This window comes from Nothobranchius furzeri, chromosome 5 (genome assembly GCF_043380555.1).
Source record: "Nothobranchius furzeri strain GRZ-AD chromosome 5, NfurGRZ-RIMD1, whole genome shotgun sequence".
In the NCBI taxonomy this organism is placed as follows: Eukaryota; Metazoa; Chordata; class Actinopteri; order Cyprinodontiformes; family Nothobranchiidae; genus Nothobranchius; species Nothobranchius furzeri.
The window spans coordinates 11,949,738-11,965,572 of NC_091745.1; the positions used below are offsets into that span (position 1 = coordinate 11,949,738).

The 15,835-nt window shown below is 43.0% G+C and overlaps 1 protein-coding gene across 1 annotated transcript in view; it reads right to left on the reverse strand.

Annotated features, from left to right (window-relative positions):
* arhgap23a (Rho GTPase activating protein 23a) overlaps positions 1-7,446 on the reverse strand; it is a 95,939-nt gene extending 88,493 nt beyond the window's left edge. The window contains exon 1 of the mRNA XM_015948841.3: positions 7,306-7,446. Coding sequence (XP_015804327.3) covers positions 7,306-7,314 — 9 coding nt within the window. The 5' untranslated portion in view covers positions 7,315-7,446. The remainder of the gene's footprint in view (positions 1-7,305) is intronic.
* Positions 7,447-15,835: the final 8,389 nt, after the last annotated feature.

The window sequence follows — 15,835 nt, forward strand, 5'->3', positions numbered from 1 at the left end:
TTTTTGCCATTTTTTTTTGTCAGACAGTTTAAAATCACAACTTATCTTATTGTGCAGTTTGAAACATTCATTGTTCCCATTGTTAATGAAGGTTCTGAAATTACTTGGAAAAACAGGATCAGTTCCATCCAGAAGACTGTGTTTGTTAGTTTTATTGTTCCATCTGCGTCTAAGTTACACCAAACCTCTCTCCTAACCTTGTACCCAGAAGCAGGTTACACGTCCGTTAGAAAAGCGTCTCATTAACGTGTCTCATGCTCAGAACTCTATGATTTTTACAGATACAGTTAGAATTATGTTTCTTTGCAAAGTTGCCAATTTGTCTGCTAACAAGCACCTCGTGAACCCCTGAAAAGATTTAAAAGAAGGAAATAATCGTTTTAAATAACTAAATCTCAGTTTGACGAAGTGAACCAAGAACGTGACGTGGTAGCAGCTGAGAGTGATTCACAACACGCTCCATGTGAGCACGGATCCAGATGGGAGATGCTGCATATTGTTATTTTTAAGATTAGTCCCAAACGGCTATAACTATTATTTCTCAACATAAATTGGAACTGCGGCATGTTGGGCTCCAGCACTAAAACAATGGAGTCTCTATTGGGAAATTTTCGAGGTTTCTTGATAGAACAACAAATCAGGAGTAACAAAAAATGATTTTATGCTGTTAAAATAAGTTTAACTTAAGCAGAAGTACAAACTTTTTTTTAACCAGTTCTCTGTAAACTATCTGTGGCCAAAGAGCATTTGTGGTGCAAGGTAACATTTAAATCTCGCCAAGGAGATCATATCCTAATCTCTGCATTTCTCCCGTCTTAGAGATCACAGATAAATTTGTCTAGACACGGCCTTAAAGCAGGGCATACTTTTTCTGAACGACTGCAGTGCTTGTATGGATTTTATTCATACAACTTCATTTATGACATTATTTTTATACATTTGCAAGGGAAACATACAACTGTAAAAATATATATTTCTTCCTGGTGTCTTCTGAGAAAATTAGAAACCAGGAGGTCTGAAAAAATAAAGTTTTCTTTGGCGAAACCTTTATAAAACTTAAGTGTTCATGAATGAATAGTTACACATTCTTAATGCAGGTTGAAATCTGTTAAAAAGAGAACCATCTGGTCCTCATGCTGCTTACTGCAGATTTCTAACGGATAATCCTCACCCCACTCCCCCCTGCAAACGACTGAAGCTGAGCAGCAGTTGCATCTGTGGGCCACAAGGGGGCTCTGACTTCAACTCAATAGTAAGGCTCAAAGAAGGACAGTGGATCACTAAACAAAAAAAGCTTTAAAAACTATAACTATTTGCACCACCTATAATTTATTTGGCTGTGTGTAACATTTCTGTAGTGCACCCCCTGGCATATGTTTCATCTTCTTTGTTCAATTTTGTATGCAATTTGTTTGTATACTTATCACCTTGTTCAATAAAGTAAAAAAAAAGGACAGAAACTCCAACTTTTCAGATGGAACACGATTTATGATGAGACAGAGACTTAAAACAAACAAAATACACAAAAATAAAACAGCTTAAAAGTGCACTTATTCAGCTCCCCTCAGGCTCACCAAAAACTAGTACCTGGAGTTTGTTTGTTTGTTTGTTTGTTTGTTTGTTTGTTTGTTTGTTTGTTTGTTTGTGGGCTCAGGGAGAAACAAAAGACCTATTTGGGTAAATTGGACTCAACAACAAATCTAGGTGGATGTCCGCTTTGTGCTGCTGATAAATCTTCTGCTCATCCTGTCTCTACATCATGCTTTAAAGTGCCGCTCACGGGAGGGACTCTACACTCACGGGTGACCTTTGACTCCTGATGAAGAATGCACTCCCATTTATCTTCTCTAAATCTGTGCCATTCAACTGTATTGAGGTTGAGGTCCTAAACGGTCATCCCGGTGCAAAGAATAGGATGTTGGCTTGTCCCAGTTTCTCTCATGAGACAACCTGTCCATTGTTTGCATGCAACCGATCAGCTATCGCCTGCATGATGATGATGATGATGATGATGATGATGATGATGTGTCCCTCATGCTTTTTGACTTTCATTACTGGAAGTTCCTATTAAGTGATGGACTGATGATTTCTAACGGAAAAAAAACTATGTTTCATAGATTTCAAAAGTTTTTAATGATAATAACGACCAGTTCTGCAGTCAAGCAGGAAACGCAGTAAATGTCTAACTGTCCAGAAAAAGTCACAAAATCAAGAGTTACATTTGATCCTGGAGGGTTTTGTTCATCAAACACAAAATCAGCCTGAAAATACGACCTTTAATTCAAACCTAAATTTCATGTCTTTCTGTTCTTTGAAGAGTCAACCTTTAAAGGTCCACCAAGTAAAACACCCGTTTCATCTTTGCATTTGTTTTATCCATTCAGAGTAAATCAAGGTTCTCTAAAGTTAACATCTAGAGCCATTCACTTTCCAAGGTGACATGAAGAGGAGAGAATTATGGATTTGGACACTTGAAACAGACAAGAAACATGTTAAACATCAATGAATGGGGATTAAAGCTAACTAATCTGTGGTTTTACTAACAGTGTTTTTCATGCATTGTTCCTTTTTTATTCATTTCCTAATATTGACAAAAATGTAAACTTTTCTGTTGATATGCCAAATTATGTTATGATCAAATACTTTTTAGGAGAACAATATTTAGAAAAATAAAGTAAAAAAAACACAACTTCTTCTTATTATTATTATTATATTATTAATAACAATACTGCTGCTACTACTACTACTACTACTACTACTACTACTAATAATAATAATAATAATAATGATAATAATAATAATAACCGTCGTAGTGGGTGCACTTGGCCTCATCAAGAAGGGACTGGAAAAGAGAACAAAACAGATTCCTGGAAACCCAACAGTCCAAGAAATCCAGAAGATTGTTCTTCTCGGAAGTGCCCACATCATCAGAAGGACGCTTTCCATAAACTAACCCTGAAACTGCCTTAGAAGGATGGATTTATTCTGGCACTTCAGTGAAAGCATGCAAATAAACAAAAAAAATATAATAATAATAATAATTGGGTAATGACTGAAAGAATGAGATCGCGGATACAAGCGGCCAAAATGAGTTTCCTCCGTAGGGTGGCCGGGCTCAGCCTTAGAGATAGGGTGAGGAGCTCGGACATTCGGGAGGGACTCGGAGTAGAACCGCTGCTCCTCCGGATCGAAAGCAGTCAGTTGAGGTGGTTTGGGCATCTGGTCAGGATGCCTCCTGGACGCCTCCCTGGGGAGGTGTTTCGGGCATGTCCTGCCGGCAGGAGGCCCCCGGCTCGACCCAGGACACGTTGGAGAGGTTACATCTCCAATCTGGTCCGGGAACGCCTTGGGGTCCTGCCGGAGGAGCTGGTGGAGGTGGCCGGGGAGAGGACGGTCTGGAGCTCCCTAGTTGGGATGCTACCCCCGCGACCCAGACCCGGATAAGCGGAGGAAGACAAGACGACGATAATAATAATAATAATAATAATAATAATAATAATAATAATAATTTAAGTGTGCTCTAGCAAGTGGTTGACCAGAACTCTTAGAGAATTACACTTAAGTTTAATCTCAGTTTAAATACCAACACAAAGTTCAGTCCAGTGGACAATGAAGATAAAATTCCTCAGATTCTAAACTTTGGAGGATCATGATCAGGGTGGGCCTCTGGGTGCTGTGGATGGAGGATCAGATTAGACCAGCTGTTCTTTACTTGCTCTTCCTTCCTATCCTTCACACACTCTCTGGCTTTCATGCCCTTGCTCACCAACTCGTTTACAACTTCAGAAAACCCTTTCTTCCTAAACACGAACGAATGCACGCATGCACACGCGTTATCCTTCCCATAAAACATCTCCCTTCATGGCTCTGAGCTAAATCTGACTGCATTCCATTTCACTCACATCTATGGGAAAGAGACAAAACAATTTCCAAGATACCTCTGGCTACGAGCCACTCACTCAAACTCATTGATGCAAACACAAAAGTTAGCCATGTTGAATTTCTCTGAAAAAGAGCCTCTGGGGAGTTCTGTTCTGACAGGAGCACAAACACAACAGACTCAGACGACTGCCCCAACCATCGTGGATCACCTCTAACGTGTTGGGGTTTCCTTTTCAGCATGAAAACTGAACATTTCCAAGCTGTGACGTCAATAGAAAACACAAGTTTCTTTGACATCGTCAGACTTTTAAAGCTCAGACAGCTATTTAGCGCTGGTGAATGAAGCCTCATGTCCAGATCAACACAAGCCCTAACGACTATTGGCCACAGAGCTCTAGTGACCCTGCTTTGACACTTTAACCATCCCTGGGAAGGTGGGAAGGAGTTCTGCTCTTCTAAACCTGTAAAACCGGACACAGATGACTTGTAGAGTGCAGCATTTCTGATACAGACAGAAACTGAAAGCAAGAGGTGTCCGATCTGTCCTCTATTTCATTGCCACTGTGCAAAAAGCCAACAAGGAGCTCAGATTCTGCAAGACATTAAGCTTTAAACTTTCCATGCCTGTAGTAAACACCACATGCCTGTGTTTACTTTTGCCCAGCAGTGTTTGTGCATGTTTGGACTGCCATCTGACAGCAGATGCATGGATGTTTCTCAGACACATACTGCATGGGGCCTAAAACAGGAAGCGCAGAGAGGAGATAAAGCCTCGCAGCCATGGAGTCCAGATGAACAGGAAGTGCCATAATCATATCGCTTCACGACAAAATGCTCCTTCTATTAAAATGACACCGCGCCAAGGTCGAGCCATGTCAGCATTTCACAGCACAGCGATGGATCCTTCTTCCTGTGGGCTCGCCTGCAACACATCCTATCACACTCTTTAGTTGTTTTGGTGACAAACGAGCCGATTCTTTCCAGCCTCAGCCAAAAGTTCTGAGATGGCACAAATGTTGGTTTCATCACAATTTGCTGCTTCACTTTTACCTGGATCTTTCTTCTGCAGTAGAATTACAGGCATGGCACAAGTTTAAAAGATTTCATTGAAAATGACATTGATGGAAAAAGTCAATATTTGGTCCTTTATGAAGACCTCCGACTCTCCCAGGCGTGCTAACAATCTACTTCTAGTGCAAATCCTGTCTGATGGCTGCTCATTCTTCAACCAGTGCTTGGAGTTTGTCAGGAATTCTAGACTCATTTGTCCGCTTGCATGGACGTAATTTTCATTTTAGAAGTGGGGGGGACACGGGGGGGGGGGGGGGGGGTCTTTACGGTATGTTCTAATGGGAAACAGGCTTCAACACAAACGGTTGTTTTGCGCTTGGTCCTAGAGCTCAACCAGTGTCAGTTTAATAAAGCGTAATATTGGTTTGGATGGTAAAAAGTGCAGGGGTCAAACCTTGACTTTGGAAAATTACGCCCATGTCCGCTTGTCTCTTGAGGATTGACCACATGTTCTCGTAAGGATTAGGGTCTGAAACGTTTTCTGGACAAGGACCCAACATGTAGCCTGGCAAGCCAGACTAAACAAATGTATTATTTAGTCTGGCCACGCTCCATTGACGGCTCTCGGTTGTGGGGCGGGTTCTACCGTTGTCTTTCAAATGATCTCCGCATTCCACTGGACAATGAATGTGACATACTCTTGTTTCACTCTGTTGCATCATCCCACCCACCAGGCATATAGAGTGCCCTGATTGGCCCACAAAGCGGATAAAGCTCTGTGATTTGTTCACTAAGCAGATAGAGCACTATGATTATGGACCATTCACAGCTCTTTATGTGTTTGAAACCCCTCTAGAGAGCTGTGATTGGCTAGCCAGAGTCCTGGTAGGAGCTGCTGAGGTTCCAATGGAGCGTGCCTGGACCAAACTTTGCAAAGCAAGAATTTGGTCTAGTTCACTAGGTAGGCTACCCAAAATGTTGATTGAGCCACTTTGCTCTGACTTCAGCCTTGAGGTTGTGTGCTCCATATTTGTACTTCAAATGGATTTTAGATGGTTACGAGGAGTTCCTCTGGTAGGAAGGAGCCTTGGGCGAGATACTGAACCCCGGTTGTTTCAAGTTTGAAATAAATTACAGTTCATTTAATCAACTTAACCCTCTGGAGGCAGGCGTTGCAGATTTGCGACGTTAAAACCTACCTGGTTACTCCACACACGTATTTCATGAGCATCTTTTAACTCAGAAGTACCCCTGAAGGACTTAGGTGTTCGTCCTTTTGTCAAAACTTACTCTGAGCCTGAGAGGGTTAATAACATTCTGGGACTGTGAAACCTGTGGCAGCAAACTTTGTGACGATTCTCAGAACAACTGACTGACTGTGATTGTGAATCTGCAAACAACACGAGGACAACCCGTACATGACAAACACACACATGCACGGTTTTCATAAAGTTAAATCAGGTTATGAGTTGAGTAAAGAATGCAAAACAAACACTATCAGGGCCCAGTGGGAGCAATGACATCATGACCCAAGTTAGCATCTTGCTCAGGCCTAATCATGCAGACAAATACAAGACACGTCCCCCAAAGTGAGCCGCATGCATAATTCATCCAGAGGAAGAGCTGAGGTTGGGATGGGTCACCCCCCCCCCCCCCTACTTCTGCCCTCTTGTTCATCACAAACCTGATGCTTACACCACTTCCACCTCAGGAGATGAGCGGACACACTTGCAGTTGAGGAGATATAGGGAGGGGGGTGGAGCGGGGGATGAGGTAATCAATGAGCACGGTAGAGGGGAGACCGCCGTCCACTGAAGCGCACACGTCTCCACCAGCAGGTGTTTTCCTCTCGATACGACGGAGCCGTGAGAAACTACGTATCCCAACTCAACTCCCAAACAATATTTAAAGAGCAGGATTGGGAAGTGTTTACATCCCTCTGGAACTTTCCTCAGAGTAAACAAGATGAAACAGCAAAGGACGTGAGACGAGCATGATCACTCATCAGCACACTTTGTGAATGAACACACACACACACACACATGGCACCCTCCCTGCTGATGGTGACAGCTGCCTCATGACCGCCACACCCCAGTTTTTCATGCACATCTTCCATCTCTCTCCCAAGAGTTGATCTGCTCAAACATCAGCTGTAAACCACAGAGAAGCTCCGGGGTTCAGGCTGGCATCACCTCTGCCACACACTCATAAATGTGCCTCCTCCCAAATGAGAGCAAACCCTGTGACACACTGCAGGATGATGCCGTGCTGTTTCTTCTCGCTTCAAGGATAAAAAAAGGAGGGTGATGAATATTATGGATGAAGCTGCTGCTGAGTTGGAATGAGGTGTGGCCATAAAGCACAGAAAAGGTGGCGGTCCCCTGCACCTCCCTCCCTCACTCCTCTCCTCACCTGGTCCATGATTTCAGCAGGCCTCCTCCCTCCTCCTGTTCCCAGTCATGGCACAAGATCACCAGCTTCCTTTCTTCTTTCCTTGTTGTGTCCCGGTTCGGTATTCCCAACAGAAATCCCGTCCTGCTGTCCTCACTGAGGCGAGGAAGCTGCTGCTGCACCTTTCCTCTGAGGCATGACTCTGCTCCTCCTGATGTTTAAGAGGGTGACAGTCTGACACGTCCAGTCACCTCCTGCCCTCTCCTCGCCTCGACTGGCAGCTGAAGGAGAAGCAGGACGTCTATGAGATCCTCACCTATCTTCCTGATCACCACGCATAGGGAGGACACTCCCGCTCTCCGTTTTCATTCTCAACCTCTTTCCCTCTGTAAGCTAGCCTCCTATCCCTCCCTCCCTCCCTGTCACCACTTCCCTCCTCTCCTTCCACCTCCCCTCCCCCTCCTGCTGCAGCTGACGGGAGCCAAGTGAAAAAGAAAAGAGGAGGGCGGAGGGTTGAGATTGGCTGTCAGAAGACCACGTGACCTCCCTGGTAGACGACTGAGGGGACCCTCTACCAGCTGTCCAGCTCATGCCTCTCTGCAAACCTCTGTTGCCATTGACAACAGCTGCTGTGCAACGCACCAATCACAGGACCCAAACAAAGCCATTGGCTGGTGAGATTTATGTTCCCCGCCTCTCATTGTGTTGGACGAATGTTGGGACCTGTAGTCCACTCTTATTGTGTTTGTGTGTGCGTGCGTGCGTGCGTGTGTGCATGCGTGCGTGCGTGTGTGTGTGTGTGTGTGTGTGTGTGTGTGTGTTTGTTAAGAATTCAGAGATAAATTCATTTCAGTTCATTTAAAGGCTTTCTGGTTTAAATTTAGAAACCAACACAAAAGAGGAGGAGAGAGCCCGGAGCCCGGGCATTCTTGGTCAGACAGGAAGAAGACATCCTCTGTTGTTTCCTTCTGCTCACACAGGGACGCCCACTCTACATGAACTTCACTGCTGAAGGACTTCACTCACTCCTCCCTTCACTTTTACCTTTCACGATCTTCCATTTTCTTTTCTCCACTGTCCTTTGTGCTCCTCCTTCTCTAACTGCTGTGCTAGCCTCACCACAACTCCATAAACACAGTCCCACTGGTGTTCTGGTGGCGTTACAGGTGTCAAAGGAGAATGCATCGAAGGCTAAACAGTAGTCTATAATGTTTTTGCCTGTGTTTATGCGTTAGTACTTCATGAGCTACTCTGGGTATTTAAACGACTCACAGAAAACGACCGGTGGACGGACTTTCATGTTGGGTTACCCTTTAAACCCAACCCAACACATGAATCATAATGACTCAGTCCATTTTATGTGGAGGAATCTGAGAAGTAAGTCGTACTCGAAGGGCAACAAACCTCTGGTGCAGGAACTAGAAGTGAGCCAGATCAGAGCTGAGCTCAACACGGCAGGATTTGGAGTTGTTACAACCTGGGTTGGTGTTTCAAATGAAGGACGCTGTCGTAACACAGAGGCGTGTGCAGAATGGTCAAAATCAAACAACGATTTTACTATAAATAAGGATTTTAAAACACAAAGCTCCATTTCCAAAAGGTCAGTAAATAGTGTTTAAAAGGTAACATGTTGGAAATGGGGATTCTCAGTTAAAGCTGTCACGGTCTGGGTTGTATCACTGTTTGGTTTTGAGTTTCAATCTGCAGGTGGGCGTGTCCGGAGGTGGCCAAGCTGCAGACTGTCTGCTCATCAGCCGGCCAGAGAGCATTTAAGCAGCTGAGAGACACCTTCACTCCGCTGGATGATTGCTCTACCTGGGTACTTTCTAACAGCCACTTTGCGTATTAGATTCGAGCGCTTTGAGATTTTGAGATTTTGATGTGTTTTTGAATATTGGATTTTAGCATTTTTACCTTCCTGCTCTTGTTCCCAGACAAACCTCCGCCCTCATCTCAGACTGGCAGCATTATGGAACTGCAACCCCGCTCGTCCCTCAGTCTCTCCCTGGCCCTGACCACCTCCGGTAGCCCACCTATGCCCTCCGGGATTTACACATCTTCAAGCTCAGCTGCCTCTCCGGATCTCAGCCTCAGGATAACCCCTTCAACCCAGACCGGACCACTCCCCCTTGGAGCGATTTCCTCTCTCCAGACTATCCCCGCACCGGATTCCTGTTTGAAGATCTCAGCTACGTTTATGCCGCTCCCTTGGTTCCCCGTGTTGATTCTGTGTCGTGGGTTAGATATTTACACCACAACATGACAAAAACAGACATCTAAAATGCTCCCAAACACAATACAAGGTCTACTGACCATACTCAAAGTTTGGAGCACAAGAAGAAGCCAGCACTCTGGTCCCTCGCCTATTTTAAAAGCTAAAAGCACTCTTGCTTTACCCATTAAAAACAGTCTGACCAAAACCACTAAAATCCTTAAAAACGCCAATGGAGCCAACAAGAAGCCATGGCACAGATTTGGTCAGTCTCAGGCTGATGACGTGATTGGGCCTAAGTGTGCAAACACAAGAAGATGGAGCAGTCTCCTGCTGGTCGAGCCTTGAGGAAGGGAGATGACAGCTCTGTATCCCATCCCAAGAGCAAAAAGGCGGCGGCCGTAAAAAGAGTCTTATCTCCTGATATTTGAGCATCTCTCCTTTGGTTAACAGCAGCGCAACACTACCACTGGCTCTGTTTGCTCTGCAATGTTGATATTTTATTTCCACATATAACACAAGCCTGGAGAAGTTCTGTGTGGTGGACTTACTAATGCTAACGGTTAGCTTACATAAGCCAAGACGTTCTCTACTGTTTCCTGGACGCTAAACCAACAACAGCCTTCCCCGTCGTGAGTCGAGATGGGTGAGTCCATGAATGTTAAGTGACTGTGTGACGTAGATCTGTCAGGATGTTCTGATCCTAGAGTTTCACCATCTGTTTTCTATCAGAAGCTAATGCAGGAGATGGGTGTAGGAGACTATTTTCATGTTCAGCCTGCATGAAAAACTCAGAGTGACCAATTATAATCATAAATAATAATTTAAAAATAGTTTTTCAGTTCAGAACCATTTTAAAGTTTGACCAAAGTGACTATAAATCAATTTGTCAGCAAAGGATGACCATTAAAGCTGAAAGGCAGCTAGTGATCTGCATTCCTTGAATTGCCGAAAGGCCTACATGAACAGTGTCATGGGTAGAGTTATGATGCATCACTTTTAAGAAACACACACACACACACACACACACACACACACACACACACACACACACACACACACACACACACACACACACACACACACACATTGTTTCAGAGAAAGGCATTATTACTGTTCACTGCAATCTGGATTCATCTTTGGAACGTAGCATTGTGGTTTGTCCACTTTTCTCCTGTTTATCTCAGTGATTTAATTTAATCATGCAAGGGAAAAATGTTGCTGAAAGAAAAAACAATTGAACAAAAATAAGCCAAACTGTCTTTTCAGTCGATCGGACTGCAGGGTTCAGACCTGTGACTGATCAAACATTACAGATGTGCTAATAGTCACCTTCACAGAAAGTAAAGCAAAAATATCACAGAAATTTTAGAATAACTGCCAGCTAAAATGTTTAATGGATGGACTTTTCCTTTTTTAACAATGGCCATCACATAAAAACACGTCACTGAAAATGAACAAAATATGTCTCCGAGGGAAAAGTCAAGGCAGCCCAAAAACAAATGAGCACCTGCTGTGCTTTGCTGTGATTCAATGAACAAACAACATAAGTGCATCATGATCTGATGTGGGGTGAGCAGGAGTGTGTCAGGCCATAAAAGTGGAGGGTCGAGGGTTAGAGGAGGTCAAGAATGCAGAGAGCAGAAAACTAGCTTTGATGCATCCCTGTCCTGTTTCACTCAACTAATGCTCAGTCAGCTCTCTGCAGTGTCATTTGAGCCACCCAGGCTAATGATGCTGCTCCGTGTGTGTGTGTGTGTGTGTGTGTGTGTGTGTGTGTGTGTGTGTGTGTGTGTGTGTGTGTGTGTGTGTGTGTGTGTGTGTGTGTGTGTGTGTGTTTAGATTGAACAGTAAGTGTATTGTCACGGTGAGAGTGATAGATTAAACTAATAGTGATTGGAATTTGGATTATTCCCAAAGTGGTGGACATGGTGAAGAAACTTTAGCTGGATGTTTGATGGAATTGAGAGGATGAGCTATCTGAGATTAGGATGAAGACAGTCTGAAACAGCGTTGTGTTTAATAAACTGGTCTGGAAAAGAAGCCAAATTCTACCCGCACCTGTACTGCTAACTGATTAAAAAGCACCCCCGAGGCTAGGCTTAGTGGCTAAGCTAATTCTCAGTTCTTTTCTCTCAAACTGAATTCATTGGAGTAAACAAATCATCACTGTTATTGTGTTTTTGACATTTTAGGAGGAAAAACAACAAAAAAAGGAAAAAAAACATTTTGGTTTTGCGTGACATAAAATTAGATATCCTAAAATCTTTGCTGCCATCATGCGTACCAGCACTGAATTCTATCATTGTTTTAGAGAATATGAGATCCTTGTTTTTATTCTTGTGAAGTGGCTGAGTCCTAGAAACAGCAGCAGTAGTTGTGGAGGAAGAAGAAGAAACAATCTTTTATATAGTGCTTCTCAAGATAAAAGTCACGAGGTACTTCACAAGATCAAAAAAAAAAAAAAAAAAAGGAACAGTGGAGGCCCCAGCACAGAATCTTGCGGGACACCGTGGGTGAAGAAGGTGGTGGAGGACCGAAACTTGGTAGAGCGGGTTGTCCAGTAACCAGAGGGTTGTCAGATTGATCCCAGCTCCCTCCAGGGAATTCTGCTGTTGTGTCCCTTGGTAAGACACTTCACCTGAGCTGCCTGTGTAGGTGGTGGTCAGAGTAGACGATGGCACAAAATAGTAGGCTGCCCTCTGCCAGACCTCAAGTGGTGCTGGACACACGCAAGCACCCCCCCCCCCCCCACACACACACACACGCACGCACACATTTCTGTTTTTCTATCATAGTGAGGACCCTCCATTGACTTCCATTCGTGTTTGTGACTGTACTATGCGTAACCCATACCCATACCCTAACCCTAACTAATGCTGATCGATTCCTAACCCTAACATTAACTACAACTGAATTCACACCAAACTCTAAAACCAACTGGTAAGCCTTAAAAAAAATTGAGAACCGGAAAAATGTCCTCAGTTGGAAAAATGTCCTCACATTGTAGAGAAAATAGTGAAAATGGTCCTCAGTGTGTCGTAAGTACAATAACACACGCATACACACATCCACACACACACCTCACCATCCTCTCCTTTGTGTTCAGATTGGTGTTGGTGAAGGTAAAATAATAGTTGTTTGGAGCTGGCCCCAACATAACCAAGCCGTTTGGCTTGTGGTGGAAGTTTGTGAACTTAAAAAATTCTTATTTATCTTTTAGATTAAAGCAGCTTGTTTTCATATTGGTGGACATCGCTTGTTTCTGCTTTAGTCATGCCTCACACAAGCCGCGCTCTTGAAGTCTGTGACTGACTAAAAACTTTGAACTTGAGACAATTCATAGAGGCCATTGTCACAGGGTACCAGTGGCGGCTCCAGAATTTTTTCTGCAGGTGCTATTGTAGAGAAATAGAGTGATGAAACGATCTAGAGTTGTATTTTAATATACTGTAAGTAGATCTAGTTTTTATAATCAGAAGAATAGGTTGTTTTTATCATCAGGGAGTTCATTTAACACTCTGTATTGACCTTGAGACAAGAAAAGAGAGAGTTGGGATCGTTTAAGAATTTTATTATAAATTCTACAATCTATCAGGACTAACTCTGTGTTGTTTGGAAATGAATGTGATGTTCGATGTGTGTGTGTGTGTGTGTGTGTGTGTGTGTGGTTGGTTCAGACTCCTTAGGCTGACGTCATTGAATCTGGTAGTCTTTGATTGCTATGACTAGATATCATGAGGCTTATAAAGTGATGACATGAGCTGCTATTTTGCCGTGTATGTACCCAGTGGGGGCCTCCCAGGTAGATCAGGAAATTCCAGGTCTGAAAACATCAATTTCCTGTTTTGGTTTAAGTATTTACTATCTACATGATAATTTACTGATTATTTTTGTTGTGTATGTTAAATATTATCACATCCACACATTAAATTAAAATTAAATTGTAAAAAAAAAATTCTACTTGGGGTGCAATGACTAATCCAGGGGTAGCTATAGCCCCCCCCCCCCCCCCCCCCCCCGCCCGCCCCGGCACCGCCACTGCAGGGTACGTCCTTTTGTCTGGTTTATTCCAACAGATAATTAAGATGAGAACAGCCATCCAGAAAGCTTAAAAACTTGTGGGAAGTTTATTTCTGCAATGCAGAAGCAGTCAGCTCATGTTTCACACAAATGTCATAAAGGTTTTAGTTTCACCATTTTCCCTTCTCAGGCTACCTCCCCTCCAGCTTATAGCAGCTGAGATGTTTACTAATTTGTACAAAACTAAACCCAGAAATAAAAATGAAAAACATAGAAGTATTGGAGTAAACCAACAGCAGATACAAAAATCCACTCTTCCTCTGAGAGAAGCTTCTTTTCTGGAAAGCAAAGCAGAAATCCTTTATGCTCCACAGTCCTCTCTGAAACCCTTATGAGAACATTATAAACCACTGCACATTCCCATTAGTAACCTCGGAACCTCAGAGAGGAAATCGTACCATCAACCTTCTAGAATCCACGCTGGAAACAACCAGAGAACAAAACACGCAGGATTACAAGACCCCTGTGTTTCATTCTGATCATCATCTTTATCGTTAATCTTATGTGAAAAGTTTGATGACCCTCATCATCAATTGGTAAGAAAAAAAAGAAGAAACAGGACTTTTCTTTGCTTGAAGAGGCATTGCTTCTCATCTGAGGCCAAACCAGGACAAGAGATCCCCCAACTACCTTCAGGGGGAGGGTGTGATTTCTAAGATGGCAAGTTTAAAATCTCTGCAGTCTAAACGTCTGATTTAAGAAAACTATTCAGGTGAGAAATTAAGTATTCAAAAACCCAGGAAAGTGTTGTTGCCTTTTGTTTGAACGCACTAGCTGAATGTCTGAGGACCTTCATCTGCGTCAGACGCACAGCATGAGGAGCAAAGAACACCAACATGGCTGACACAAACATGCGTGTGCTTCTGTTGTTAGGGTACTTCCAGGGATGGCTGGAACAGGGTGGGGCTGTGTGTGGCCCTAGGCCATATCAGTGAAAGATCACAGAATAAACTGGATGAACAAGAACCAGAAAGATCCAACCTGTTTGGATGCCTAATAGCAGTCAGCAGCAAAAACAGGGATGGTTTAAATGAATTCAAAAATCCAATGACATAAGGTTGTTTTAGAGTAAATTTGTTTACCTTAGCGCTTTTGTACTAGTGGGACCTCAAGAACATAAATTATAAAGCCTTTTTTAATCATCATTTAATATTTAAAAGATTTTTTTGGGGAATGAAAAAATTGTAATTTAAATACAAGATTAGTAATCTATATTAGAGAGGAGGAGGTAAGGTTTTGTTTTTATTTTAATAGTTTCTTTAATTGTTTTTGCTATTTTATTTCATTTATTGTTTTTATTCTTAGGTTATCATTGGTTTTTATTGTATTTAATTGATGTAAAGCACACTTTGTTCCTCTTCCAGTAATTAAACTTTTTATTTTATAGTGCCTTTCAAAATAAAATTTGCAAACTGTTAGACCCACAGAGGATTCTCATTGTTCCCCCATTGTTGTCTCACTGAAACCTGGAATTTAATCAAGCGCAGTTTGGATGGAGAGGGAATCATCTTCAGAGAAAACATGGTGACAGAATGAAAAGATAAACTCACTCACTCACTCACTCACTCACTCATTCATTCACTCACTCACTCACTCACTCACTCACTCACTCACGCACTCACTCACTCACTTGTTCACTCAATCATTCACTCACTACTCACTCACTCAGTCAGTCACTCACTCACTCACTCAGTCACTCAGTCACTCATGCACTCACTCATTCACTACTCGCTCACTCACTCACTCACTTATTCACTCACTCACTCACTGCTCACTCACTCAGTCAGTCAGTCACTCAATCACTCACTCACTCACTCACTCACTCACTCACTCACTCATTCACTACTCGCTCACTCACTCACTACTCGCTCACTCACTCACTTATTCACTCACTCACTCACTTATTCACTCAATCATTCACTCACTACTCACTCACTCAGTCACTTATTCACTCAATCATTCACTCACTACTCACTCACTCACTCAGTCAGTCACTCAATCACTCAATCATTCACTCATTTACTCAATCATTCACTCACTACTCACTCACTCACTCACTCACTCACTCACTCAATCATTCACTTATTCACTCACCCACTACTCACTCACTCATTCACTACTCACTCACTCACTCACTCACTCACTCACTCACTCACTCACTCAATCATTCACTTATTCACTCACCCACTACTCACTCACTCATTCACTACTCGCTCACTCACTCACTACTCCCTCACTCATTCACTATTCACTCAC